Here is a 25,001-nt window from a genome sequence, read left to right as displayed (position 1 = left end):
CCTAGTGTTCTTTCCCTGGAAGTTTCCTGAGTACACAGGGGGGCTGCAATGGGCTCACCCTCACAGGGTGGTTGTGAGGACTGAAAGTATGTGATGTACTAAGGATGGAGTCTGACACTACAAAATGCAATTTAGTTCCATTTACCACCATGCACAAGCCTCAAAGGCAGTACAGGGTGGAGGGAAATAGGCCCCCACCCAGGAGAAAAGTGCACAGAAGCAGTATGGTTATTGCCAGTCATCCAGGACACACCAACTGCTCTGGGATATCCTGTAAGCACTGAGATACTGACTTCTGGTAATGCACACGCCTAAATCAATAAACCTCAGGGACACACAAGAACCCATAACACAGGAAGACACACAACTAACAGCAAAGGGAGCTCTCACAGGAGCCTCCAGTGCTGCCCCACCGTGGCCACCGTGCAGCCCCTGGGCAGAACACATCTTTCCTGAGTAATTTTAGGCATGCGTTCTGGCTTAGCATGCACTATTTCTTTTTTATATGAAGGAAAGGCCCATATTTGGAAATACACTGAGAATAATTTAAAAATACCCATGACCATCAATTTAACTGTGCTTTCGGGGTAAATAAAATGTAAGAATATATAGGTTATTCTGAGGAAGGTCACTGCTCTGATCAGTCCTACAGGAAGTAGGCGATGGAGAAGCACCCCGTGCCCGTGTGACTTGAAACCCAGGGGCAACAGCGGGAGGATGGACAATCTTTCAGGAAATGGAGACACTTTTGCAAACTATCACCTGAAGAGTAAATTTTAGCCAATTATGTGGAGAGAGTGATGACCAGCGGCAGCTTAGTACTCAGGCAGCTTCCCCGGCCTCCTGAGACAAGGGGCATTTCCACACCGCAGTGCATCCGCATGTCCCTTTCCTCTTCTGAGAATCTAAAAGCATTTTTATTCAGTTTGGGGGGGATTATAAGTTATGTAACTACTGTTGCTTATATCTCTGGAAGGATTTAAGAATCCACCCCACACTCTGGGGGACTGCGAATAAAGCACAGAGGCGTGTGCAGGACAAGTCGCTGCTGGGCGCCCTTCCCAGGTAAGCGCACGCAGCTCTCTGCACGTCCCCAGTCAGTGTTGCAATACTTTCACCTGAATGCAGGAGTTAGCGCTGTTTATGTTTAACCCTTGTTGTCTGTGCTTACGTTTAAATAGACTCAGGCTGTGATACGTTTGCTTTGGAATCAACACATAACAGATCGGTGCTATTTACACATGTGTCTCTTTCATGTGCGTTAGTGTCACTAAAAAGGTCACACGCCTAGTGGCACAGAAATGGGTACAGGGCTCATTTGGGTCCAATATATCTCTGTCTTTTTCAATGGTCTTGTATTTTAAAAAGAACAATGCAATCACAGGTTGAGTCAAAGGAATCAAAATAATACTCTTGGACTTTATGGTAATTTATTTTTGAATTTCAACAACAAAATTATTCTCTCCCAGTGAGTAATAAATGTGCTGTTTCTTTCTTTCTTAATGTACTTCTTTTCCCTGCCAAAGCTCCTCTCCTTTTTCCCAGGAGACACGGTAAGTCAGAATGGTCTGCCCAGGGTCTTTAAATTGATGCTCTGCTGCTTTAATAATACTACTTAACTCGGGTTCTATATGTGGTTGAAATACGGCCAAGAGTTTCATGTTTCCCCTTATTAAATGGATGTAGTCACCACCTGTCGCCTGGCATCTACATCTACTAATTGCAGATAGCCCATCAATTACATCATCGGGAAAGGGGCAAAAGGAGGAAGGAGCCCCATTCACAGTATTGATATAAATTAAACACCATCTTCTGACCTGGGGGTAAATTTGCACATAGAAATGAGGAACACGGGCTGACAGAATACCGGCACAGGAGGAGGGGAGATGCATGGGTAGAAAGGCCCTGACATCTGAACATGACTCATGACCTAAGATTAGCTCCTTACCATGTCAAGCCCACAAATAGTGCCTTCTGCTGCGGGCATAAACTTAGTCTCACATTTCCTTCCGATCCGGTGGCACCACAGGGCTTTACAGATATCCTACCAGGGAGAAAAGGTCATTAGTATTACAGGTGATCCACAAATCTATAATAAAATATCACTGAAAAATTTAGGGAAAAGAACTGATATAAATTAAAAGCTGATAACTACTTAGCAGTAGATAGACAGAAGACCCAGAGACTCATGTTCTAGACTTGCCCCAACTTAATTCCATCCCTGAAACTTTATTTATTCATATGTATTTATCATAAATGTAACAAAATTATATTTTCTAAATTAAAAAGTAAAATATTCTTAATTCAGAAGTTGCAGAAAACTGCAGAAATTAAAATTTAAAAAACCGGATAAAACCTAACATTTTATAATTCATTCTTGACCCAACCATTCACTAAGCTCTCCAAGTGTGAATGCTCATTTCCAGATTAAAGATGATTATGAAACTTTCTGGCTTGTCCATCCTTTCATCCATCCATCCATCTGTATGTCTGTCTATCCACCCACCTACTCACCCACCATCCCCAACCTTTGATGAAGACCTGGAATATGCCAGTTGCCTTGCTAGGAGGGAGGGAGGTTCCATGAGGTTCCATGAGGAATACATCCCAGACCTACCCTCTGGAGTATCATCTAAGGCGGGGGTGGGTAAATTTCCTATATGTCACCATATGAGGCATGTGGGAAGAGATGCTCCCAGGGGGGAGAGCACAGTGCAGGGTGAGTTTGTCAGAAGGGCAAGGCAGGGACACTTAGAGAAGGACTCATGGGAACATGAGATAGCTGAGCCAACTCCCGAGCTTGAGTGGTTTACTGGGGGGACAGGGGATGGCATTCAAGGGACAAAGAACAAAGCGTTTGTGCAAAGGAAGGAAGATGTGAAGGAAAAAGTGTGTGTGCAGAGCAAGGGAAGACCCACACGGCTGCCAGGGCAGTAAAATGAAACAAGATCTTGAGAGTTCTACACCATGAAAGTCTCTCCAAGTGCAAGGAATGAGTTTTCCTTTCATAACCTTATGAGCCCAAAGGAATGTCTTAGTGAAGGGCAAGCAGTAGGACTCAGAACATGATGGAAACTTCAGGAATGCCTGTGGTAGCTTTGACTGCACAGGAGGAAAACATTTCTTAAATTATCTGCACAAGTGTTCTGAATATTTGAACCGGCGCTGCATTATTTCCCAAGATATTTACTGGCTGTATCTACTGGGTGATCTTTATCATAAAGGAAATGCAACACGGCCAAAAGTCGGCATAGTTTTGCCTCAAAGATGGCATTTCATTCCCTTTATGCTTCCACCCCGTTTCATCGTGTTGAAAGATGAGCCCACACAGAGCTGTTCTACATTGTGTGAGTGATCTTTTGAAGGGTTTTATTGCTAATAATCAATATTAATTTTACTTTCATCAAACTATTCTCAAATCTCCTCCCTAAGCTTAATTATTACATATTTAGAAACTGAGGGCATACATGTATTTTCTGCCTGTATCTCTCTCACTAATAAATCAGCTTTTGGGAACTTGGAATGGTAAGAAGTAAACTTTCAGTGTTTTAATTTGGGTATCAATTGCATTTATTTTCAAGTATTAAAATAACCTCCTATGGTTACAATTGCTGTAATGTTAAATTTATTTCCCTGTGAGCCCTCCAAGTTCACTAAGCGTTACCGGGGCAATGTGTCACACTGCTGGTTAGTGTTCCCCTGGCCTCTCATGACATGAATTGGCACGCTGAGCTGGGGCCTCTGTTCTTGGCCAGAACAGCGTGTAAGGACCAGAGCCATAAGACCTCAAGGAATCCATAAAAGCAGGGGCCTGAGTGTCTGTAACTCTCCAAAGAGACAACTGGAAAGCTCCGTTTGTTTGCAGGGTGACAACTTGATCGAATACCAGGATATAAATAAAGCTTCCTTGAAATCGGAGCTCATGGACCCAGGCTCAGTGTCTGGGTGGAACTGTGGCGGATCAGAACCAGCATCTGTTCAGCAGTGCAGGTTGGCCTACCTGCCCTCGGGTGGTGGCCCACAGAGAGCAGCTGCCTGGCTGGCCTATGGAGACCTACTAATTCAGGAGGCTGCGTGTGCACACATCAACAAATCAAGGCATGATGGATGAATGGATGAATGGGTGGGTGTGAAAGAGGTGGCCGCCCGTGGTCAGGCCAGCCGGAGACGGACACAGTGGTCCAGTAGAGGGACTGGGCTTCCGAGGAGGCAGGCCTATCTGGCGTGGATTGGAAGGCAGATCTGGGGGCAGAGCCCGGTGTCCTCCTTGTATGCATGAGGATGGCAACACCTGCTTATTTGACTTGGCCTGGGAGCTAAATGAGGTGTTTGCAGGTAACGTGCCCAACTCAGGCCTAGTACCTGAGAGGCATGGGGCCAGCATGCACTTCCTTCCCCACTCCAAGGGCGTGGAGGTGATTCCAGCCCAAATGCAGCTCTCCGCTGCTTCATGGCTATGGCCTCAGGGAGTCGGTGGTACCAATTCATGGGACAGTTTCAAAGATTATCCAAGACGATACAAAATAAATGGTGTTTTAAAATGTGAAATTATTTTTTTGTATTTGTCATAGATCTCTGGCACGGTGCTCGGTACCTAGCTGGCTTTCGATACATGTTTTCTGAGTGAGTCAAACACCTATTAGTTTGTTCTCATGAAAACCTTGAACAGAATGAGTGGGAACATTTTTCGTGTAAAAAACCAATAATGGTAAGCAAATGTTAGCATTAGAACATCTAAGATGACATAGGCGGGCCACCTTATGTGTGAAAATATAGATCTAGACCTTAATATTTCTTTTTTTTAATATATTTTTTTAAGATTTTATTTATTTATTTGAGAGAGAGAGAGAGAGAGCACATGAGAGGGGGGAGGGTCGGGAGGGTCAGAGGGAGAAGCAGACTCCCCGCCGAGCAGGGAGCCCGATGTGGGACTCGATCCTGGGACTCCAGGATCATGACCTGAGCCGAAGGCAGTCGCTCAACCAACTGAGCCACCCAGGCGCCCTAGACCTTAATATTTCAAGTATTTTCTTTTTTTTCTTTTTAAAAATTTATTTATTTCAGAGAGAGAGAGAGAGCATGAGCAGGAGGGGAAGAGGGAGAGGGAGAGAGAATCCCAAGCAGACTCCCCACTGAACTCTGAGCCCGGGTGCCCCTAAAGTATTTTCATAATATTCTTACATTGTAGTTTTCTGGAACATTTTGCAGAATAAAGAAATACGAATGGAAGATACTGTTAAAGGTGATGGTTTTTACCTTCACTAAGGACAAAGCTCTGAAGTATAGGAGGCAGGTGGTAGCTTGCCCCCAAGCAGGTGACCCACTAACCCAGTCTGCGTCTGGCTTGTGCCCCCCATGTATTTCAGCCCATCCTGGGATCTGCTCAGTCCTCAGTGCAATTCTCCAGACAGAAACAAATGACAAGAGTTAGAACAGCCTTGAAATGCCATACAATCCATGCTACTGTTATTCAACATAGCGAAAAGTACTTGAGACCTTGGTACTCTACAGATATAACTGACATTTCACAAAAACGTGACACTCTACCCTGGAAAACAAATAAAAAATCTAGTTCCTCAAAGAATTAGATAATAAAATGACCATGAAACGACCGAACAACCAAAAACCAGTTTTATCCTTTCTTATCATACTTTGAACTACTAATTCTAGACAATAATGTGCAATGATTGTATTAAGTTAAGCATTATTGTTGTATGTCATTATATTCTTAATTAAATTTCAGGGTCCCCTTGGAACAAAGGCCCTATTAAATCATACGTCTAGGGCCAAGGAGCTGGAATGTAAGACATGCTGGTGTGGGGGGAAGCTCCCAATTTCACAACAGTGCCCAGGACACTAAGGTGATCAAATTTCAAAGTAATTCTGGGAGCCACGCATCTCAGACTGCAGGGTCAGGCTGCCAAGCCCTGGATGATGCTGATGAAGCAGAACAGGCACTAGATGAAGAGGCAATGTTTGTAATAACTAATACTTTGGAAGAAAAAAGCTAAGTCCACATGGACAGCCCATGCTTTTTTTCATCTTTGCAGCGAAGGAATCCAATCTTTAATGAAGGTGCTCACTTGTGAGTCTATGTTATAATTTAAGAGCTATACTCACGAAGACCAATTTCAGCCATACTGACTTGGTTGAGTTAAGCACCACAACCTAACACCCCAAATAAAACCAACATTTTCCAATGTCTGTGTTGGGAATTTATTGGGAGATTTCCCCACTGTGAGTGCACTGTCCCTGGATCCATTTTCTCACACTGTCGATATTAGACTCACCAAAAATACCAACTGAAAATGCCATCACAAATTATGTTATAATGGGATCTCTAATTTATCGCAATTATTTGTCTTTCAAGTATGGGGTACTTTATCACTAGTTCCAATGATCACTCTACAAGGCATCGGAGGACAGAGGAAGCTGTGGCCATATAGCTGCGTAAATTTATACATAAGTATGTAAACACACGTACACCAAATACACATCTATTTGTCCAAGAGACAGACGCATATGAATTTGCATTATCTATTAACTTTTCAAAACCAAGAGTCCCTTTCCAAAATAGCATTCACCCATCTATCACCTGCTCAGCAAATGTTCACTGAGGAGTCCTTAGGTGCTAATTGCTGGTTTAGGTAATTCGCTTGTTATTTATTTATTTGTTTTTCGAAGATGTTATTTATTTGAGAGAGAGAGAGATAGAGAGCATGAGCTATGGGGAGGGACAGAGGGAGAAGCAGACTCCCCGCTGAGCAGGAAGCCTGATGTGGGACTCGATCCCAGGACCCTGAGATCGTGACCTGGGCTGAAGGCAGATGCTTTAATTGACTGAATCACAGGGTGCCCTGCTTGTTACTAATTTAAATTCTCCCGTCAGCAAACTTTTGGATCTTTATACTTCAACCTAACAAAACAGACCTATTTTCATAAAACTTCAGAAGGAGTTCATTGAAAAAATAGAATTTTAGAACTGAAAATGTTCTGAGATGCTTTAATTCACATGGAAAATAACCTAACTGCCCACCGTATCTAAATTTGAGATTCAGGACCCTAGAGATTCTGGCCACACAAATGGTATTAACTTAGAAAATCCATCAAGTTTATTTATGTTGAAGAACAATTTCACATCATAGGGAATGAGGTGACATAATTGATTGTAAAGGATGTAATTTTTTTTTTAACTGAAAAGATATTTCCTCTACTGTCCTTGATAAAGGAACTGGTAGCAGGCTTACTTTTCTGCATACAAAAACTATATGAAACTGGACAAAATATATGGGCCAGTTGTTTTAGACTTTGCAACTGGAAGCACAGTATGTGTCCCTGGAGAGAAGGAAATCCGTAAGGTGAGTGTCACCTTTGCTCCATCAATCTGCCTGGAACACTTGCCTGACACGGTGCAGCCAGGTGGGTCCCAGGCAGACAATGACAATCTCCCTGCGTGGGGGATGCAGAGATCAGAGTTGGGGCCTACAGAAGTAGCTAGAACCTGTGGGACTCTGTGGGACCAGAAAGTAAAAAGTCACATTAAGTAAGGGGCCCCAGATGCCTGCCTGAGGATTTCCTGCGGGCCCTTGCTTATCTGTGGGGTGAATGGTTGATGAACTAGCGGACACCTCATGTGGCCTAGATCAGGGCAGTAGCTCTGGGCTGCACGCTGACCGGCTGGACGACAGAGGCCACACCATGCTGGGAGACACCGGAGTTTGGGCCCACACGTGAGGGAGAGACCTCAGTGGAGAGCCCAAAGTCCACGCTCCCAGCCAAGAGCCCAGGTTGTGCCTCTGGCTAAGGAAAAACTGAAAGAGAAGAGCCCTAAGGAAGAACCAAACAAAGCCTCAAAGGATGAAGGGATCCACCTATTATAATAATACAATACAAATTTATATAACATAAAGTGATACTCTATTATAACATGTTACAAATATACTCAAGGCTATAAAGGAAAAAGTGGACAGAATGAGTGAAAAAAGATGGGAAATTTCAGTAGAGAATAGAGAGTATAAAGAATCAGATTGTATTTCTGGAAACAAAACTTAAACTAACCTAAATGTAGAGTTTGCTGAATTGTCTAAATGAATGATTAGGTATGCCAGGAGATAAAGATGATGATCGGCTTTTTATCAGAAACAACCGAGTCCAGGAGAAAATGGAATTAAAACTTCAAAATGTGTATAGGAAAAAAAATAAAGAAAAAACTGTTTAGAACTCTATATTCAGGAAAACGATTCTTCAAAACAGAGGTTGAATTTAATGACATTTTCAGATAAAGAAAACCTGACCTACCCTATGCCCAGCAGATGCAGGCTATAGAGAACGCTAAAGAAAGATCTTCAGACCAGAGCAAATGATACAATTTGCAGTTGATCCATAAGAAAGTGTAAGTACTACATGGTGCATTTGTGGGTGAATATAAAAGGTAACATTATTTTATTTAAAAGCAACTCCCTATGTTAAAGCAAACATTTTAACATTGTGTCATGTTGCTTATAACATGCACAGAAGTAAAATACATGATGAGGACAGTACAGCGAGGGAGTCACATGGGCTTACTTGTTTTAAGGATCTTGCATTTTGCATAGAGCGGCACAATGTTAAATCTAAATCGACTGTAAATTAGAGATGTAGCTATAATCTCTGGAACAACCACTAAAAATCAGTATACGGAAGTATAGCTAAAATGTAAATTGAGGCAAAAAAACAGGATTGTTAGAAAGAAGTTTAATGCAAAAGGAAATAAAGAAATAAAAAAGAAGTGTGACCAATGGGAAACTAAATTTAAAACCTATCAACACAATTCTCCGCATTCACATCATAGAGAAGAAAAACAGTATAAGTACATCCCCAGAAGGAGAAAAAGCATTTCACAAAAGTCAACACACTTTTGTGATAAAATCTCTCAACAACTTAGGACCAGAAAGGAACTTATCAGTTTGATAAAGGGTGACTATGTAAAACCAACAACTAACATCATATTTGTTTTTTTTTATTAAGTTTTAATTGCAGTATACTTAAGATACAGTGTTCTATTAGTTTCAGATGTACAAGTGCTCGACAAGTCTCCATGTGACTCAGTGCTCATCACAACAAGTGTGCCCGTAATCCCCATCCCGTTTCCCTGATCCCCCCACCCACGTCCCCTCTGGTAACCCTGTTTGTTCTCCATAGTTAAGAGTCTGTTTCTTGCTTTGTCTCTTTTTTCCTTTATTTGTTTTGTTTCTTATATTCCACATATGAGTGAAATCATAGGGTATTTGTCTTTCTCTGACTGACTTACTTCACTTAGCATTATCCTCTCTAGTTCCCCCTGTCATTGCAAATACTTTACTTGGCATTTACAAAGTTCCAGAATAAGCAAACTGTATCTATGGTGATAGAAATCAGAACAGAGTTTGCTTACCTGGGTGGGGAAGGGGCTGAATGGAAGAGGGCATAAGGGAACTTTTTGGCTTTATGGAAGTAAGCCATGTTTTGATCAGCATGCTGGTAACACGGGTAAACACAGTTGTTAAAATTCCAACAGTACACCTAAAACGAATCCATTTCACTGCATATAAATATTCCCTCAGTAATAAAAGATGAGTAATAAAAGATTTAGCTTCTTACTTCTTGTATTTTCCAAATGGCGCCAGAGTACCATGGATGATACAGTCCATGGTCACACAGAACAAAAGAATGTGGAAACCTGAGCTTTGCTATAGAAAATCCCATCTTTGAAAAAAAAAAGAATTAGGCCTATGCTCCTGTCCTTAACAGACATAAGAGTAACACACTCAAAAACTTCCTAGGGATTTCACGTGGAAAAGACAACATTAGGGACACAGGCTGATGGTAACTGATTCATTGCTCTTGTCCCGAGCTGACATTACCCAGCTCGGGAGATGAGGATCCAGTCCTGGAACACGGTTGTAACTGACCTTACGGGGAAATCTCCTTGAGTTTAGAAGAAAAGAGATTATCACGTTAGATTTAAATTGGGAATATTCCCAGTACATTATGAAATGTTGGAGCTTTCTAGAGGATCATATTTTTGTCTATTTTCCTCTTGATTTCATTATAAACTAGAATAAAAGAAATCTCAGGAATAGGTACTTTCATTTAATTTATGGGTAGCTTTCCTTGTGATTCAGTACAGCAAGTTCCCAGATCCCGACCTGCCCGTCCAACATGGGCGCACGTCTCCATGTCACACGCAGAATTTATGACAGGAAGCCACGCCAGTCATGTCCCCGGGCTCAGCGGCGCACATCACACCTTCTACGAGAAACTTCTCTAGAAAGGTTGTCCTTGGGGAATTTAATAATCAGAAGCTCTAGACAGGTTGTTGCTCCATGGTAAATTCTGCTTATATCTGAGGAAGGTAAAGCAGGGAGGAACTATTTTCTTAAGAGCATTGGAAAAAAATGCAAAGCATTAATTTGCCAACTCACACCAACCAGAGGTTATTGCTGAGCTCCCACGTGATAAATCAGAAACAAGAGCTGACCTAACAGGCCAACTCAGTTCTCCGATGAAAAGCGATACCCACACCAGGATCCACCAGCTTCTTCTTTGCCAGGAGAACATATGTTTCCTGTTATCTAAGACCAGCTCTAACTCACAGGATTTGACATTTGGTAGGTACCCAATAAATGCAGAATACATCAATGTCCGTTACACGGAATAAAACAGTTTTATGAATCATATTGCACTGAGCATTTGCCAATAATCACTTGCCTTTTTAAAATCCAGCATGCAGAGCTTGGCTTTCTCTCCAAACTGCCACTTGCACTGAGTGTTGGCGTCATATAACTCTCCCGGCAACTTCTCGGGGTACTTGTACTCCTTCACAGGCTTCGGCTGATCCGCGAGGCACAGCGCTTGGGCGGTGCTGAAACGCACAGGGCATGGGGGGCTAGCGATTCCGCAACACTTACCGGAGATGCACCTTCCGCGAGGCCGGGCTCTTCTCCTGCAATCTGACAACATTCCCTGTGCAGCGAGGGGTGGGGGGGGGCGTTCTCCTCTCCTGCGGGCCCATATGACATTTATCTCCATTCTATTTAAATACAGGGGCCACGTATCTTGAAACTGCTCCTACTGCATTTCATCTTTTCCAGGAAGACAATTTGTTCTTCATTAGATTCCTCAATCTTATCATGGGGAAAAGTGAGACGGAATAGCACAAGATGTTCAGTGTGAGAAGTGCCAACTGCAGACACTTTTATGTACACTTCTGGCCATGAGTGATCAAAAGATGGAACTGGGCATTGTGGAAGGCTAGCAAAATCCACCTATTTCAAAGACAAGAATTTTCTTTCTTTCTTTCCCCCCACTCCGTCCTTACCTCCCTTCCTCCCCACATCCACTCTCCTCTTCCCCACTCCCTCCTTTCCTTCCCTGGGCCAGGGGCCACCTGCACACAAGCTCACAACCTCCAGAGGTTCCCCATGGAACACAGCAACAATTTCTACCAGCAATGCTCTACGCTCAAGCTAATTTCTGACTAGATCCCAAAGTCAAGAAAGAAATTAACTCTGCTTAAGTTCACTAGCAGATGGCTAAAGACCAACTAATGATTCCTTCCTCCACGAACATGGTATTCCCTTCCCTAGCAGGGACAGGCATAGTTATAATTTTTGCATTCGGAGGGAGAGCGAACAGCGTTGGCATGTAGCAACTAAATCTTGCTTGCCAATTTTAATAAGCCAAAAAAAAATCCCTTCTATGTTCCCAATATATTGAACGATGGCAGACCTGCCCGTGGATCCCTACACTTTTCTTTGCGTGGCTGCCCACCTCAACTGGGAACTTTCTGGCCTCAGTCTCCACCCCAGTCTCAAATTCCACTGCCTTCAAGTCCACTCCTGCATGCCTTCAATTCACAGTCACCCACGAAACACGAGGGTGGCCCCAGCTACTGTGGAGGAGACATCAGTCCTACATAAGAGGAAATCAGAAGCCCTTTCAGAGCACACTGGGAAGTATAGATTAAACCAAATGATGGGACAGTGTTAAGAGCAGTGGCCGACTCACTGTGAGCATTCAACAAATGACCTGTCTATCACGGTCACTAGGATCATACTGCAAAGGGATATTTTTAAGTAAAGAAAAACAATTAAAAGCATAATTAGCACTTCAAGACAGGTGTGACTTGGCAATTTTGGAATTCCATAGAACCTTTCTCTGATGGATCTTAAATGATTTATACATACGAGTTCGGTGTTCCCCATTATGTCCCTGAGGCTACGTCAGGGTGGCAATATGATCCCCGTCCTCTGGACAGGAAACCAGGAAAAGTCAGCCAAACTGACTGGCCCCAGCACGGGACTAACAATTAAAACAGTATCACGGGTTCAGGAATTTTTATAGATTGCGTAAATGTCTAAGCACAGGGCATGAGGACAAGGTACCCACCTGGCCATGAAAAATGCAGTGCACAGACTGGGAGCCTGGAAGAAGCTGGGAGCCTGCCAGGAGGTGCAGGAACACACATATCACTGCTGGGATGTGCAGGTCGGCTCCGATTAGCTTCACCTTTGAAGAAAAGCAACTCCCCATGTGGATCTCACCCTTGTGCTCCTGATTAGGCTCCTGCTGGAGCCCATCTGCTCTTTCTCCCTCGGCCTCAGCAGGTGTCATGGCCAAGCGCAAAGCCAATGGGGCAGGTGTGAGAAAACCCCATGGCATGGATGTTGAAAGGAAAAGCCACTGCACAAACAATCCACCATAGTATCCACGTGGACAAATCGTGTTTTGACCCTGTGGCATGCCCCAGACGAAAGTCAGGTTGCCTACATGTGATAAGCAAAACAATAAAGCTTGTAGGAGATCGTGTGGAAGAATATATTTGTGACTCTGGGGTAAGTAGAGATTTATTTATTCTAGCAGCCCACAAAAAGTACTAACTCCAAAGGAAAAGTATGGATTAATTTAGACCCTGTTACAAAAAGGAAAACTTCTGTTAACCAAACGACACCATTAACAGTGGAGATACCAAGTCATAGAGTGACAGAAGATACTCACATAATATGTATTTTACATAATGAACAAAGTATTCCGAATATATAAGGTACTCTGATCAAGAGACAAGAAAAAATAAAAAAAGCCTAATTTTTAAAAGTTCACGAGAGATCTGAACAGGCACTTCACTCAAGATTATTCAAATGACCATTAAACATGTAAAAACACACTGGTTCTCTTTAATGGCCACTTCGGTATGTCACTAGACACCCAGCGAAATGGCTAAAGTGGAAAAGACCGACAAGACCAAGTGTTGGCAAGGGTTCAGCACCCTGTGAATGCTCATAACTGTGGGCATGTGACTTTGCACAACCACTCAGGAAGCTGTCGGGGTGTCTCCTGACACTGCAGACTGTGTATTCATGACCCTAGACTTCCAGTCCTACAAATAATCAGAGACATATATGTAAAACAAAAGAATATGCAGAGTATCATTTCTTAAATAGCCCCAAATTGGAATCTCAAATGCCTCTCACCAACAGAATGGATTCGTAAGCTGTAGCATATTCATGCAATTAAAAATAAATAAATGATGCTATATTTTTATGTAGCAACAAGGATGAATCTCATACTTGTTATATTTAGCCAAAGATCCCAGATACAGAGTAGTATGTAGCTCATGATTCTGTTCATAGCAAGTTCAGAAACAGGCAAAACTAGTCTATGGTGGCCTGTATCAGGAACATGGTCATCTCTGGCGAGGAAGGAGATGATGATGAGAGTGAGTACGGGGTTCTGGGCTGTTCACTGTGCTCTGTAGCTTTTTATAAAGGTTAGTTAACACATCCATTATCTCACATCCTTAGATTTGTGAATGTTGTATCATGAGAACTTTTTTTTTTTTAAGTAGGCTCCACACTGGGTGCGGAGTCTACCATGAGGCTTGAACTCACAGCCCTGACGTCGAGACCTGAGACGAGATCAAGAGTCGGATGCTTAACGGACTGAGTCTCCAAGGTGCTCCACGAGAACTTCTGAGATCTACTCTCTTAGCAACTTTCAAACACAGAATACAGCATTGTTCATAGTCACCATGCTGTACATGAGAGCCCCCAGAACCTACTTATTTTAGAACTACAAGTTTGTATGTGTGACCACCTTGACCAGCGCTCCCAACCCCACCCCGGTAACTCTTTGTTGCTACGAGCTTAAATTTTTAGATTCCACATATAAGTGGGATCATACAGTTTGTCTTTCTCTGACTTATCTCTCTTAGCATAATGCCCTCCAGGTCCATCCGTACCGCCAAAAATGGCAGGGTTTCCTTCTTTCTCATGGCTGAAAAATATTCATTATGTATATGTGTGTATGAATGAACTGAAATTTGTTCTTTCCATTATACCCCAAAACATTCTTAATGGGCTCTCAGGTCAAATCAGATTTTCTCATTGACAGAGGGAGGTATGGGTGTGGCAGGGGATCCACGCACTCCTCAAACTCCTGGCTCCCAGAGATGGTCCCTTTTCCCATGGACTGACATAGATCCATGGGGTCAGAGGGAAGGCACATTCACTGGTCTGTGAATACCATGATTCAAATTTTTAAAAAGTAAATTGAAGACGAGTCCCTGTTGTCATTAAATTAAAATAATGAGTTAAAATTTCCTTAGTCCTAGGCCTCCTGGACACAGACATGAGTAAATGGGATGAGGTCTGTGTCTGGTCCTGGGAAATGACACATGACTTCACTGAGTAGGTTGATGAATTTACTCCAAACACGTATCTGTCCTTCTTGACTACCAACTATGGAGAAACATTGTGCTGACAACTTCAGACTGACTGAGTTCCTTTTTTTTTTTTTTTTTTTATAGATTTTATTTATTTGACAGAGACACAGCAAGAGAGGGAACATAAGCAGGGGGAGTGGGAGAGGGAGAAGCAGGCTTCCCGCCGAGCAGGGAGCCCGATGCGGGGCTCGATCCCAGGACCCTGGGATCATGACCTGAGCCGAAGGCAGACGCTCAATGACTGAGCCACCTAGGCGCCCCTGAGTTCCTTTTTTCAAATATATTTTTTCCAGGTACCAAATGCGAGACTGCTAATAAAAGAAAGCGGATTCATCTTTAAAAGTTACTTATCCTTACTCATTGTTGGGATCGTATCCAAACAGCCACCTAATTGGTGGAGAACATAACAGGATTGTGATTACCTGGAAATCAGGAAGTCGGCAAACACGTCAAAGAAGACAGTCTCCAATTGATTAAACCAATGAGACTTCTCTGCTAACACAGTATAGAAATGGCCCATTCACCACTGGTCATCCCATGGGAACAAAAGCTTGAGTGACTTTGACAGCAGGAGGCTCTCTTGGGAAATTTAATCTTTTAAGAGAACAAATTTGTGAGCGTGCATAATGTTGTGTTTCTGTTTATAATCATGTGGCCCAGCAAAATTAGCAAAGTTCTTGAAAATAAAAGTTTATGACTGAATGGCCACACAAGGGTTTTACTGACTGACACAAAAACAAATGAGCGAACTTGAGCAGACATTGAACCGTCCCGGGATCCCAGAGCAAACATGTCTCTGAACCACACTCTTGGCAACCCCTCCTAGGGCCACGGTCTGATTCGAAGATCACAGCCCATATCTAATGTCATCAAAACAAGTGCTCTCTAAGCATATAACTATTTCCTTCCACGAGTTCTCCTACAGTTCTTGGCAGCTTAGCAGTGATCTGGACTCTCGTATGACGCTGATTCTCACCGTACACCCACACGTTGCAGCCCCTGCTCTCCACGTCGTCTGGGCACATTTCAAAAAAATTAAAAATGTTTATCTTGATCAAAACCATGAAGATGAAAAAGCTATAAAAATTTTGAGGGGAACCTGGATGGCTCAGCTGGTTAAGTGTCTGCCTTCGGCTCAGGTCATGATCTCAGGGTCCTGGGATCGAGCCCTGCACTGGGCTCCCTGCTCAGCAAGGAGTCTGCTTCTGCCTCTCCCTCTGCCGCTCCCCCTGCTTGTGTGCTTTCGCTCGCACGCATGCATTCTCTCTCTCAATCAAATAAATAAATAAAATCTTTGAAATATTTTTTTGAAAAATAATCTAGAAAATTATAGAAAGGACTGATATAGAAAACTTCAATGTAAACTTAGGTTTGTGCTCTTTTTTATTACAGAAAGCAGAATTCTTCATGCACGATACACACACACACACCAAACAAAACTGAACAGCTCCAAGAAACAGCTACAAACAGTGCTAACAATCCCCAACTTGACCCCACAAGGAGCCCGCACAGGGAAGAGCAAACGTTGAAAGGACCTCGATGTGTCATGTCACCAGTAGAATAATGTTGACACTGCCTTTTTTATATTAGAAATAAAAGAAAAATGATCAAGTGTATGTTACTAGAATACAGATTTGTATTGCCAGGTGACAGATACTGTCCACGAAATTTTCACTCTTCTTGGGTGGCATGAACTATGGAAGGCAGCCTTCATTCCTTTAGGCGGTAAAATACCTTGACTGCTATGAAGTCTCATGGTAAGAACATGAGGAAAGAACCCAGGCTGAAGGTGAGTGGTCGGGATGCTGGCTCAGAAGACTTGCTACAAGCTCAGAGGAGGACTGAGGGGAAGGGCAGCGAGAAGGGGAACCCAGCCAGGGGCTCAGGGCTCCGCGAGGGCATGGGGAGAAGCCTCAGACGGTGAGCAGACAGGGAGTATAACCAACAGAAACGCCAACGTGACCCTGCCCCGAGGTGTGCTAGAGACAAGATGCTGTAATTTGTGCAACAGAAAAAAAGGAAGAAAAGGCTTTACTGGCAAAATAAGAAAGAAAGAGAAAAGGAAAGAAAGAGAAAAAAATGAAGAAAACCTAGAGCCCAAGATAAGAAGCTCCGTGGGGCGAGCCAGTGAGGCCAGTGGAAGCCTGAAAGGTGTCTTACTGGGTACAACAGGAGCGGGGACTTTTGCCCTCGACTCCTAGCTTCGAATAACGAGTTCTGGGTTCTGACTATAGGCACGTGCATCTGTTGCAGAGACTTGGAAGGCGGATATCTGGCTGCTAAGCTGGTGGTCCATGCGTACGCCAATCTTTTTTCCTCCCCAGCTCTGGTGGGGCCAGCGTGGGTCACGCACCCTGCCGCTATGCCTCCCTCCACGTTCCCTGTTCAGTTGCTGGCATCGTGTCGTGGCAGAAACAGGAGAGGGACAAGCATGTGCTCCTGGTGTCTGGGACTGGCCCGGGATGGACTCACTCTAGCGTGGGGTCCAGAGGAGGGTAGAAGCGGGGAGCCATCAGGTGCCATGGGTTAGCTCACACACAGATATCCACTGAGGTACGTCCTACCAGTGTTTTTACTTCGTGTGTCTACCAATACTTATAAGCACTCACTATGTGACATAATTTGTTACAGGTACGTAACATATATTTTATATAGCAGATGTATAGCAGGGTATTCTGTAAATGTAAAGGATATGAATAAAATATATAGAAACACATCTATCAACACATGCACTTGGATGAATCTATAGTTCAGTTTAGATATACATAGGCACAGTTTCATTTGTTTCCAAGAATTCTGTGCTGGCAAAAGCCTCGCTTTCCTTGAAATACCGGTATTTGCCCTATTTTCTGTTCATATGAATAGATTTGATCTCCTTTCTTGCTTTGGTTCCTAGAAAGACCTTTGCCCAATTTCCAGCTTCAATATCACAGGCAAAGCCTATATTTTAAGAATGATATATTTGTGTGTTTATTCCTTGTTCTCCAATTTTTATTTTCATTTGCTTTTCGTATTCATCTGTCAATTCTATTTTTTTTGAGAGGGAGAGCGTGCCTTTGCAGAGGGGCAGGGCAGAGGGAGAGAGAGAAGCACAAGCAGGTTCCATGCCCAGCGCAGAGCCCAGCGGGGGTGGGGCGGTGGGTGGGGCTCAATCTCAGGACCCTGAGATCATGAGCTGAGCCGAAATCAAGAGTCACACGCTTAACCAAATGAGCCACCCAGGCACCCCTAATTATTTTTTGTATGTTTTCTTGTCATAATCTGCTCCAAATTCTTAAAGTAAGGTGGTTTGGTTTGTTAGCTTTGTCCAAGAATATATCACTGACATAAGAGCACTAACTCTCATACCTTCCTTGATGAGTCTCAGAAATGTGCGTGCATTTAATGGAGAACTCGCCAGGAAGGCCCTTTGCCGCCAGCACTGACACATTTTGGAAAGAAGGAAGCACATGCTTTGTGTCTCCTTGAAAGAATCAGTGGATTATTGAGCATTGGCATGTTTGTCAGAGAGTGAGCACAAGCCTTCTAGGTGTCTGGCAAGATACGTTTCTGTGTCACGGATACGCACGTCCTCCTCCCTGCTGAGCGAAAGCAGTTCTTCCCAGGGCCAGGGAGACAAGAATGTTCCCGAAAGGACAAGGGTGGAAAGGGGTGTGTCCTCCAGGAGGCACAAGAACCTCAGAGCACGGTGTGCTGCAGATGCCACCCCTGGGGCCCAGGAGAGCCCGCTCAGAAGGGAAGAGGAGGAATGCGGGGAGCTCAGGTGGGCGTGCCCCCGCAGTCCCAGCCCCGACGTTCATGACCCAGCCCTTGCAGGGTGGGCCCTCAGCTGCATGCTCCCTGCCAGGAGCACAGCCCCGTCCTGCATGCCCTCCACAGCCTTCTCCTCCCCTGGGAGCCGCGGGCTGCGGTGCCCAGCCAGCCCCCACAAGAGGAAGCGGCCACAGGATGGAAGGCCCCGGGCTCTGTGTGACCGCACGCAGCAGGTCCGCTGACCCGGGCAACAGTGTGACACACGGCAGAAAGAAGGCTAGGGTCTGCAGCTGAAACCAAACTCCAAACTCAACGTCCTTGAGACTTGGGGGACAGGCTGCCTTACTAGCAGATCTAAGGCCACTTCTTAAAGTCCCTTCTTTCTCTAAAGAGTTGAAAATCTACTGACTTGCTCAGGGGGTCAAACCCTATCTCCCCCGTGTCCTATATCCTAAATGAATTAGTGCTATAATAACCATTTACAAAAATAATTATTAAAATTGCAAGATTTTAGAGCCAGGCTAAGGTTTCCCCTTCTAATAAGAAATGCACTTTGTGGAAAAGAAAAGAAAAGAGAAGAGAAGAGAGACGAGAAGAGACCCCCAAAAGTTACATTGCGTTCCCGCTGTGTGCACGGTAGGTCTTCTACTCACGAATAAAAAACATTTAGTCACAGAAATGAGAATTTAAAACAACTAAATGTTAGTGACAAATAGTTTGATTTGGTAAGTATCTTGGGTTTCATTTGAGTCTAAAGGTCAAATGATGTTGGATTCAGCCTGCAAGTCTTTGAGCTCTAAGGAAGTATCCGACAAACTTCTTGGCCGAGGGAACATCTCAAGACACCTTCGAAGGGGAGCCATCTTGGGAAGTCACAGCCAAGCCGGGGCTGCTTGGACAGAATCAGGCACTAAGAGACACACACCGAGCTCCGGGAGTTCATACCTTAAAAATTTGTGCAGGTACTGGCGGCTGCAGGGTGACCAGGAGAAGACCCCGTTGCGTCCTGCCAACGTGGGGGACATGATGTTGCCCTCAGACTTTTTGCACACGTTCCCTTCTCCATCATGGACCATGCCAAAGCTGTGAGAGAGAGAAACGATTCTTTCAAAACCAAGAAAAGGGTCAATGACCTAACAGACTCCATCAAATGCACGTTCAACACGGTGGACTCCTCCACGCCTGCCTGCCCATCAGGCAGAAAGAAAATGTCTGAACAGCCAGGTCGTAGAACATAGCCACGCATTCACAGACCTTTCCTGAAGAACTAACCTTCGGTCAGTTGTTTGAAAGGGCACACCAATGCAAAATGAAGCACGCGTCGGATGTCTGCTAAGGGCCCATGTTTTAATTATAAAAAAGCATTCTACATGGGATGTGGAGGGCAGGTCCCCTGACCTTGATAAAGCTGACAGCGTTCCCTCCTGCTCTCATCTCTCTACACTCTTCTGCTCACCAGGGATTTTCAGAATTTCCACGTGTTTGTCAGAAACACAAACGTGGTCTCCCCGGGTGCGTCTGATGCCTCCCACAATTGGAGAACCGACCACCTGCTAGAGCTCCCTGTGGGGCTGACCCTTTGTCCCCACTCCCACCAAGGGCTGCCCCACCTCCTGCCAGGTCTGCACTGCTGGGGGCTGTCACGGCTGGACAGTGCTTGACCTCATTCCCTATGTCCCTTTGGAGGACGTAGCTCCATGAAGCCCAGTGGGCAATCTTGCGGCCTTTATCTGCAGGAATTGTTTGAAGGTACACCTGTTCCTTCTGCTTCAAAACCAGACCACTCTGAGGTGCCAGCCCTAGCTGAGTAGAGGGGACCATCTCAAGCCTCATTGGCTCTTGGGGTACTTAATAGGGTCCTTTACAGAGGTGCCAATTGGCACCCCTTCACTGTCACCTGAGAAAACTCTAGCCCTACACCGATAAGAATGCCATGAACCGAGTTGCTACGTCTCTCCACCAAGTCAGCTTCTTCTTAACTGCCTAGAGCTTTGGCTCAGGAGTTTCTCACACTGCCATCTTCATCTACCCTAGAAAGAGCACAACTAATGGCTCAGGAAGAAGGCCTGGGCGATTTGGGAGTTCTATATGACCCTGAAGACTTCCCATGAGAGCAAACATATTCTTAGAGGGTGGAGCCATTGTTGGCCATTAATGTCTGGTAGCTGCCAAATCACTGGATGGATTCTTAGATAATGGGGTTCCACATGAGTGGGGTACAGAGCAAAGGGGAAGGCAAGGGGGCAAAGCAAAGAAGGGCAAGATTGTCACTGGGTCTGGGAACATTCCAAGAATGCCACCAAGAATCCCATGATGAGAGGAGGCAGGGCAGCAGGGACAGAAGACTCCCATCACTGGGGACAGGGGCTCCAACCATGGGCCAGGGAATCTGTATTTGCGGCTGAGGCTGAAAACACATCTCCCCCACTTTACTGGCTTACTCATAGAGATTCAATAGTATCAATAAAAATAACTCACACTTGGAAGCGCTCACTAGTGTTCAAACAGGATATTAAACACCTTATCTGTATTTTTTAACTTAAGCCTCCCCAAAAGCCTATAAGGCAGGTAGAATATCGTGACAGCAAGACTGAGGACTGGAGAGAGCCATGTCCACCGTCTCGGACTCAGGACTGCAACCTGATGCTCCGGCATCAGAGCCCAGGCGGGACCCGGGTAAGAGCGTAACACGAGCACCATCGAAGGGCGTATCCAAGGAAATCTGGCGTGCAAACATTGTTGAATTTCTGCAAAATTCCTGCTCAGTACCAAGGGTGATACAGATGGGAGTCATTTCAGCCTCCACCCATCCTCTGAAGTTCTATTAAAGCAATCAATCAAGGCCGGGGTAACCATATAGCAGAGGAAATGTGTCATGGCTATGAAAAGGATTCAGACTGTAATCACATATGGGTGTCTGCCTTGGGGAGAAAGTTAGGAAAATGAATAACCAAAGTACACTCCCCTGGCGGGCCCTTGACCTGTGTAGACGACACGTGCATTGTGGTCCAGTAAGTGCCCCAGGTAAATGTGCTACCACTCTGCCCACATTTCTAAGGACATGAAAGCCACAACAACCCAGATCTGGGGACATGGGGGTCTTAAACTTTTTCATCTAAGATATTTTCCATGATTCTTTCTATAATTGATTTTCAAACTCTGCTGTGCGTCAGAATATCTGAGAAACACACCTCTTGGTGTGGCTCCCCAAAGTCCATTCTGGTATATATGTATATATATATATATATATATATATATATATTTTAATTTAGTAGCTTGGGAGTTAGGCTTTGGTATTTGGGTGTATTCTAACACAATAAGGTAATCCTGATGCCCACCCAATCTCAGCGTGACTACGTTGCGAGTTGTCTTTCCAAGTAGTACAGTGCCCATACATCGTACTGTGATGTCAGCACATTCACGTGAAAGTACCCCACAGTGACCACATTTGATGGTAACAATAAAGTCAGGGAAGGATGAAAAGACCACATTTTCAAGATAAGGTTGGTATTTGGCAACCAAGAAATGTAATTACTACCCAAGTTACACCATACCAGATGTGTTCTTTGCTTCCGTGAGCCATAGTATTTTATTCAAAATTTCGGTCACCCCATAGGTTGAAACAGTAAATATACTGTTTTCTTTCCCACTCACTAGCTTTTAAGTTTCTAAAGGACGGAGACCCTTCTTGTCCATGCCCAGCCCCAGGCCGGTACGCTCACTAGCCCATAACAGGTTCTCCACTGTTGTTTGTTGAATAAACAAAGAGCAACCTTCCAGCCATAACACCCACTCAAATACCCAAATGTAAACATAATTTCAGATTAAACTGGACTTGAGAATCGTAATCAGTGTGCGATGCTTTTAATGTCTCCACAGTATGTTTTGAGTGACTCAATTGCATCAGCATGTATTCTGTCATTACTAACGATTTACCCAGAATGATGAACGGCCATGTCTCGTTAGAGGTTGAATCGAGTATTTCAGACTGTCCAGACAACGTAGTTAAGGAAACAAGAAACCCTTCGAAGTAACCAGGGGCCACCGTCATCCGGATGGCTAAATCACACCCTTGGTGCCATGATGGTGCCACAGGTGGGCCTAGGTGTTGGAGCTCTGATGTGGACTTTCCAGGGAGCACAACCCACCCCCCTTGAGAGGGAGAAAGCTGGTGTGGACACAGCATCACATGGGTCTCAGGGGCCGGGGCAGGTCAAACAACCAGAAGAGCAGAGGCTGAAGATGGCATCCATCGAGGTCTTGCCTCTGTCCTTCACAAGCAGTTGGATTTGAGGTAAATTACTGAAGTCACCGGGCCTCAGTTTCCTCACCTATATAATGGGGTAATAAAACCTTGCTCTACAAATGCACAGAAGACCAGGTACCGTGCACATCACAAAGGAAAATTCAGAACTTTTATCCATTTCCTTATTCAAATGTGGTCTTGCTCCAATTACTCAATGCCTAGATGTTACTTTTATACGTTTGATGTGTGTGTGTGTGTGTGTGTGTGTGTTCAGCCAAAGGTCAATAGGTTTCAAATGTTTTTGGACACAGAAACAAAAACTCTTAGGAGGAACAATAAATACAATTGGTAAGAGATGACCCTCCGACCTGCTAGGGCTCCCTAAAGGGCAGTCTGACAGTCACCGGCCAGAGGGTCTGTAGTTGATATTGCACAAGCCCGCAGCACCGCTGGTGCCCCCCTGAGCCAGCTGCGGGGCTCAGTTGATAACAGTGCACAGCCTCACCCTCAAATGCTCGAAAGGGCATCTAACCTCACCAGCCAAGCCTGCTGGGCCTTAATGTATTAGCAAGCCACTTCTGCTTCGAGACTTCCCTGGTCCTCCCTGACGGAGTCTCTTGCAATGCCTACAGCCCGCACAGTCTGTGCACGCCGTATCTATTTTGTCTTTCTGTGAAGACTCTTGGAGGGGGTGAGTCACTAATCTTCATAGAACCCCACACAGTGCTTTGTTGGCAGAATGGAAATCATGCTCAGTGAACGGTTCAATACGTGTGGGAGAAGACAAGTGGCAGAATGATGGGTCATGAATATTTCTAAGCACAGCCAATATGTTTTAATATTGTCTTGATGGTCTGCAACGATAATGCAAGTTAAGCATTTAAGCAAGGGTTGTATGTTAGGAATGCTCAGCTCAACCAGTACACCTGAAATTGCACCTGCACAATCACGCCGAGGATCTCGGACTCTCTTGGTTTTGTAGAGGAAAGCTTAGGTAAGAGAAGAAAAGGCAGAGCGCACACGGGTCGCGGCCAGTCTTCGGGAGAACTGCATGGATCCGGAATCCCAGGCCTAAGGTCCTACTCCTAAATGGCACGACTTCCTTAATACGTGGGAATTTTTCCAATGGAATCATGCCATTCAGGGGACATATTCTCCAAAACCTGTAGTTCAACATTCAACGTGTCTGTGCCGTTTCTCAAAATCTGCCTCTAGCAAACCGCACATCATCCTATGCCAAGTGATCGAATACGACCAGGAAACTCACCCTACACCACTGGCTTAGGAACAAGCCTGACCGAACCCCACATCCTAAAGGAGAACACACATCCTCACTCCTGGTCCTATCTCCCTCCCTTTTCCAACACAAATCCAAACTCTGGGTCCCAGCGATTTCTATGTGCAGGTCAGATTCCTCCATAGAAACCACAAGATGTCCGGACATGAAAATAACTGGACTCAGTAGATGAAATTGGCTGACATTCACAGAGATCCTTCTCTGAGTTAAAGGTTAGAAAATCTCTGGCTGAAAGGCCTCGAGAAAAGTATGCCTCTGACCTCAGCGATATCCTCTGAATGTAAACAAACCTGAAAAAGTAAAACGAACCTCTAAAGCAGGATGTTTTATAAAGTCCTAACAGATGCATGATTACTTTTTAATTCTTAAGGCGCAGGACTCAGAATTTGACCCCGCTTGGAGTTCATTGCCAGGCATGCTGTTTATGTTATGATGTTTGATCCATACACCAAGTGACAACTCTCCTCCAAGAAGTCGTATTTATTAAATCAGAGAAATGAGTAAGTGTGTTCATTTTCAATTCAATTCAACAAAAATCCATTGGGTTAAATCACTGAGCCTTGCATGCTTTTCCCATTTGATGTAGTTGCCACAGCAAACGACTCAGTGAAATACTCTTCGTTCATCCATCTCCTCATCCCTGACTCACTCTGTCCGTTCTGTTCATTCACATTCGCTGAACCCTCAGCATCGTGTGCCCACGAGCCTGGTGGAGCGGGGAGAGGAGTGTCCCCCGCGGTCTCCCCGGCTTGAGCTGCATGGAGATTGCTCTGCAAATCTCACAAAGTGTTCCACGAACAGCAAGCGATACTATTACTACTGCTGTTATTACTATTAGAGCTGTGGTCGCTCATCATGCATGTGGCACCCACGACTCATTTGCATATCTCCCACGTGCACTTCCTGTTTCCGCAATAGGATCGGAAGCGACTTCAGTGCTGACGTGACATGTTCAGAGCTCCCAG

The 25,001-nt window shown here is 44.6% G+C and overlaps 1 protein-coding gene across 7 annotated transcripts in view; it reads right to left on the bottom strand.

Annotated features, from left to right (window-relative positions):
- Window positions 1-25,001, bottom strand: part of ADAMTS16 (ADAM metallopeptidase with thrombospondin type 1 motif 16) — a 142,946-nt gene that overhangs the window by 70,508 nt on the left and 47,437 nt on the right. For all 7 annotated transcript variants that reach the window (XR_004678010.1, XM_034998826.1, XM_034998827.1 and 4 more), the window contains exons 9-11: window positions 19,439-19,576; window positions 10,729-10,882; window positions 1,949-2,044 (exon numbers count right to left, since the gene is read on the bottom strand). Coding sequence is in view for 6 of the 7 variants with exons in the window: in XM_034998826.1 (XP_034854717.1) it covers window positions 1,949-2,044; window positions 10,729-10,882; window positions 19,439-19,576 (388 nt within the window). In the remaining variant the exon portion in view is untranslated. The remainder of the gene's footprint in view (window positions 1-1,948; window positions 2,045-10,728; window positions 10,883-19,438; window positions 19,577-25,001) is intronic.

Source organism: Mirounga leonina, unplaced genomic scaffold (genome assembly GCF_011800145.1).
Source record: "Mirounga leonina isolate KUSES-001 unplaced genomic scaffold, KU_Mleo_1.0 Mir_95, whole genome shotgun sequence".
NCBI classification, from domain to species: Eukaryota; Metazoa; Chordata; class Mammalia; order Carnivora; family Phocidae; genus Mirounga; species Mirounga leonina.
The sequence above is the reverse complement of the archived record's forward strand: the minus strand, read 5'-3'. Positions and strand labels throughout refer to the sequence as shown.